Source organism: Gekko japonicus, unplaced genomic scaffold (assembly GCF_001447785.1).
Source record: "Gekko japonicus isolate JY-2015 unplaced genomic scaffold, Gekko_japonicus_V1.1 scaffold181, whole genome shotgun sequence".
In the NCBI taxonomy this organism is placed as follows: Eukaryota; Metazoa; Chordata; class Lepidosauria; order Squamata; family Gekkonidae; genus Gekko; species Gekko japonicus.
In genome coordinates, this window is record NW_015171507.1 from 1,033,867 (window position 1) to 1,039,301 (window position 5,435).

The 5,435-nt window shown below is 48.6% G+C and overlaps 1 protein-coding gene across 1 annotated transcript in view; it reads right to left on the reverse strand.

Annotated features, from left to right (window-relative positions):
- NCOR2 (nuclear receptor corepressor 2) overlaps window positions 1-5,435 on the reverse strand; it is a 332,048-nt gene that overhangs the window by 127,393 nt on the left and 199,220 nt on the right. Inside the window, exon 17 of the mRNA XM_015419296.1 lies at window positions 3,194-3,336. Coding sequence (XP_015274782.1) covers window positions 3,194-3,336 — 143 coding nt within the window. The remainder of the gene's footprint in view (window positions 1-3,193; window positions 3,337-5,435) is intronic.

The window sequence follows — 5,435 nt, forward strand, 5'->3', positions numbered from 1 at the left end:
GCTTTGTTACAATCAAGGCCTGCCTCCCTCCCTCTGAAATGTTCTACTCAGACAAGAGACATTGGGCACACCGCCGGCAGTGCTGTGCGCCGGAAGCATGCCCAGGAACATCACATCCCGCCAGTGCGGTGCAGTGGTTAACGTGCTGGACTAGGATCTGGGAGACGCGGGTTTGAATCCCCACTTGGCCACGGGCAGCTCTCAGAGCGAGCTTGGGCCAGTCACACTCTCTCGGCCTAACCTACCTCACAGGGTTGTTGTCAGGATAAAATGGGGGCGATGAGAATGATGTAAGCTGCTTCGGGTCCCCATTGGGGAGTATGGTGAAGTATAAACTGAATGAATGAATGAATGAATGAATGAATGAATGAATGAATGAATGAATGAATGAATGAAATAAACCGAGGAGTTTCCCAGTCGCTGCAACACTTCCTTGGCCTCTGCTCGCAGGGGCCGGCTTGCAATGCCGTCCATGTCCTCTTAGGCGGTTTTGTTTTGTTAAACTTAATGGAGGGGGGAGAGAAGGAGAAAACGTGGGGACCGCGGCTTGCAGTGGGCACCGTCAGACAGAACCCAAAATACACAATAATTCTGCTTTGCACATTTACAATCTTGGGTTCAGCGCCAAGCACATCCGGTTATTTACTTATTTCCATTATTTGCGGTCCCCCTTTCTCTCTCAGACGCGAGTTTAAGAAACCCAGACTGGCAAGGATGGGAACGGGACTCTGGGGAGCTCAGGACAGAGGGACCACCGGTTCGGTGCCTCGGGTCCTCCCCTCCAGTCCTCCTGGAAAAGGGGGCTTATTTATTATTTCTTCCCACAGCATCCCTCTTTTCCTTCCTTTCCCTAAAACTCCCTTACAAAAGATAAAGCAGCGCATCCGCGACGCGGTGAGAGTAAAAACCGCACGAAGCGATAACCGAACGGGGAATGAAGTACCGGGGTCAACTCAGAATGATGATCAGTACAAAGAGCCACTGACCTGGCCACTGACCAAAGAGCCTGGGAAAACAGAACGTTCTTTTCTTACTGGACATCTCAAAGAAAGCTAAGCTGGTGCTGGCCCAGCGCCTCCGGGGAGGACGTTCCACAAAAAGGTGCCATCACAGAGAAGACCCCGTCCTTCGTCGCCACCTGCCCATACGTGAGCAGCAGTGAAGAGAATGAGCTGTGACCCAAGGAGGCCCCTGGTTCAAATCTCTAATACTGCTCTACCTTACAGAGTTATTGTAAGGACTACAAGAGGATAATATGCGTGAGGCACTTTATACACTGAAAGCTCTCTATAAATAATAAGGGGGCTCACAGAAGCACAGGGAGGGGAGTAAAAGGTAAAGGTTTCCCTTGCTCAAAAGCCAGTTGAATCCGACTCTAGGAGTGCGGTGCTCATCTCCATTTCCAAGCCGAAGAGCCAGCGCTGTCCAAAGACGTTTCCGTGGTCATGTGGCCGGCATGACTAGACACCAAGGCGCACAGAACGCTGTTACCTTCCCACCAAAGCAGTACCTATTTATCTACTTGCAATTTCTTGCTTTCAAACTGCTAGGTTGGCAGGAGCTGGGGCCAGAGACAGGAGCTCACTCCGTCACGCGGCACTCAGGTCTTGAACTGCCAAACTACCGACCTTCCAGCCTGCAGTTCAGCGTCTTAACCACAGAGCCAACACAGCCAGGGAGGGGAGACAGGGATTCAAATCCCCACTCAGTCATGAAGCGTACTGGGAGACCTTGGCCAGTTACTGAATCCCAAATGCACCTATCTTGTGAGCCTGGTTTTAAGGATAAACTGGGGGAATAGGAAACCCTCAGCTCTTTGGAGAAAGACAACTTTGAGTACCACAACCTAGAGACATGCCTGATAAACCCAAGCCATCAGAAGACCAAGGGGCGCTAAAAATCCACAAAACAGTCATATTTTGTTTTTATTTGACAAAGGGAAGAGAAAGAAGGAGGAGGAGGAGGAGACTGGATTTATACCCCGCCCTTCACTACCCAAAGGAGTCTCAGAGCGTCTTACAAAATCCTTCCCCTCCCCACAACAGACACCCTGTGAGGTAGGTGGGGCTCAGAGAGCTCTCTTGAGGACTGCCCTTGAGAGAACAGCTCTGAGAGAACTTATGACTGGCCCATGGTCACACCAGCAGCTGCACGTGGAGGAGTGGGGGATCAAACCTGATTCTCCCAGATTAGAGTCTGTGCTCCTAACCGCTGCACCAGACTTTGACTCTCGAAAGCTTATAGCCTAGAAATCTTGACAGTCTCTAAGCTGCTACTGGATTCGAATCTGGCTCTTCTGCTGCAGACCGACATGGCGACCCACCGGAAACTATTCTGGCCTGTGCGCGAGTGCGACTTGCAATTTCCACTTGACAAAGGCTTCAGATGCCTGCGTTTTCAACAGTCCTAAAAGCACTTTCCTTTTAAATTAAATGAAAGGGAACGCAGGCAGCCGATGCCGGCGAGTCTCTGCAAAACGCTCTCCTCCCTCAAAGAAATCCAGCTGCTCTTGCGAGTGTTTCTGAACAGCCGCCTCACGTACTTGGAAAACAATTCATCCCACGACAGCGGGCGCGTCCTTCGTCTACTGAACCATTGACACACAACTTCTTTTTTTAAAAAAAGGTGATCACTTCAAAATCTTAAGCATGCACTTAAAAACAAGATGAAATGAAAATACGGACAGTCAATGTTTTGAAAACACGCGCACCATGTTAGCGGGCTCACCAGAGAACCAGCATTGGCTTAGGATCCCAGAACATAAGAACAGAAGAGAAGCCAATGTTGGATCAGGCCAATGGCCCATCCAGTCCAACACTCTGTGTCACACAGTGGCCAAAAACACCAGGTGCCATCAGGAGGTCCACCAGTGGGGCCAGGACATTAGAAGCCCTCCCACAGTTGCCTCGCTCCCAGTGAAATGCCTTGGTTCCTTGCATTACAATCCTATGCAGAGTTACTCCAATGTAAGCCTACTGGTCTCAGTGGACCTAGACTGGAGTTAGTTTGCGTAGGATTTCACTGATAGAAGCTCATGAGCTTCTTTATTACTATGCAACACATGAACTCGCCCAGACCCAAATAGATTCTTCACAAAAAGTGGAAACAGAGAGAAAGAAATCCTCAAAAGCCCTCCTTTGAGAATGCCCCACTGTCTCCCCCCACCCCTCCTTTACAGGCAATGGGGGCTTACCATTTTCAGTTTGTGCTGCTGTAGGATCTCATCCAGGTTCTGCCTTTTCTTGTAGTTGAAATAGAAGTTTTTACACTGCGACACGCTTTTAGATCCCACCATTCTGGCAATGGCTGACCAGTTGCGTCCATGTTCAAGGAGACCTGCAAAACATAAATAAATGAAAAGGGGTCAGGAGGTATGAAGCTGTGCGAATGTGTGGGCAGGCGGGGGAGACCCACAACACAGCGATGGGGCTCGGAGGGGCACCTTTCGTCAGCACGCTGCAGTGCTAATCTCCCCTCCTCTCGATAATTGGTACAGCCTCACCGCACCTCCAAAAACGATATGATAGCCATGGATAAGGCGCAGAAAGGGGCAACCAAAATGATGAAGGGGACAGAACACTTTCCCTATGATGAAAGGTTAAAGAGGTTAGGGCTCTTTAGCTTGGAGATAAACCATGACTGAGGGGTGACAAGGCAGAGGTTTACAAAATTTATTCTGCGTGGGATAGAGAAAGTAGAGAAAGAGGTACTTTTCTCCCTTTCTCACAATACAAGAACTTGTGGGCCCTCAATGAAATAAATAAGCAGTAGGCTTAGAACAGATAAAAGGAAGTCCTTCTTCACCCAAAGAGTACTTAACACATGCTATTCACTGCTACAGGAAGTAGTGGCAGTTACAAGCATAGACAGCTTCAAGAGGGGATTGGATAAACCTATGGAGCAGAGGCCCATCAGTGGCAATTCCCTACAAGTATAGATGGACCCCCTCTCGTGGATTGCTGCTTTGTGGCGGCAAGGGGGCTTGCATTGTTTGATGAGGCTGTGGGCTATACCGTTGGAGGGCCACCCAGGACGGACAGGCCACAGCGGAGAACTCAGACAAAACATGATCCACTGGAGAAGGAAATGGCAGCCCACTTCAGTATCTTTACCAAGAAAACCCCATGGACAGTAATGAAATTGAGCAAACTCAGAGGACAGTGGAAGACAGGAGGGTCTGGTGTGCTGTGGTCCGTGGGGTCGCGAAGAGTCGGACTCGATTGTGCTACTGAACAACAACAAAAATCGATGGAACACTCTGTCTGGGGCAGTGATGCTCTGTCTTCTTGGTGCTTGGGGGGCAAGAGTGGGAGGGCTTCTGGAGTTCTGGCCCCGCTGGTGAACCTCCTGATGGCACCTAGCTTCTGGCCACTGAGTGACACAGAATGTCGGACTGGATGGGCCATTGGCCTGATCCAACATGGCTTCTCTCATGCTCTTATTAAGTAGTCTAAAAGGAACCTGAAAGTCAAAGGGGCATGCGTGCTACCATTCAGGTATGAATCTGAGCAATGTAACTCTCCTTACAAAAACGCACACATACCACCTAGGGAAAAAATCTCTAGTCCTTTGCAAAGATGTGCTTGAGAAGTCAGTGGATGCTGCTGGCTGAAATCTCAGAAAGGGGAAAGCAGGGAAACATCCACTGCCCCTGCTGATGAGCGGCAAAGCCAGAATAAAATATGCTAAACAGTTGAAACTGTGGATGAAATTGTGCAAAATTTTTAAAAATGCATGTTTGGTTCAATTTGGATAATTTACGTGGGTCTCACAACCCTCATTTTTTCCCGTGCAGAGTCTGAATGGCCTGGATGCGGCAATGTACCTTTAAAAAAAAAAAAGCACAAGAGACCAGAAACCTCAGTGCTTCTGCTTCCTCCTTTCGAGTATCTGTCCTGCCCTTCCGTCTCTCTGCATACGATCACACCAATGCTTATCCACCCTTTAAAAGAACTGGCGAGACAGCCATAGCCCACACCCCTGTCTCTGAATTTTGGATACTTCTGGGACCTTTTAAAAATGAACTTTGGGGAAGCTGTTACTTATAAGCCGGCTATAATTTCTATGCTGAAAGGATGCAGCCTACTCCCCCAATTACATCTACATGACCACGGTCTGTGTGCCGCTTCCTGTCAATTAAGACCTGGTGGAGAGATTCCTCTCTCTGTATTTGTGGCTTTTGGAGTTACCAAACTTATTGCATTTTCATTTACTTTATTTAAAATTTTTATATATATGCCCCGCCTTTCCCCCAAGCAACTCAGAACCCAGGTATAAGTACGACTCGATTAAACAATGAATATCAAAACAACAGATGTAAAATACATTAAAACTATATTTAAAAACCAATTAAAAAGCACACCTTATACCCCAACAGTGGGATACTCCCAAACTAGCAGAGCTCAAGCGTGGGGGGGGGGGGGGGGTTTGCCGGG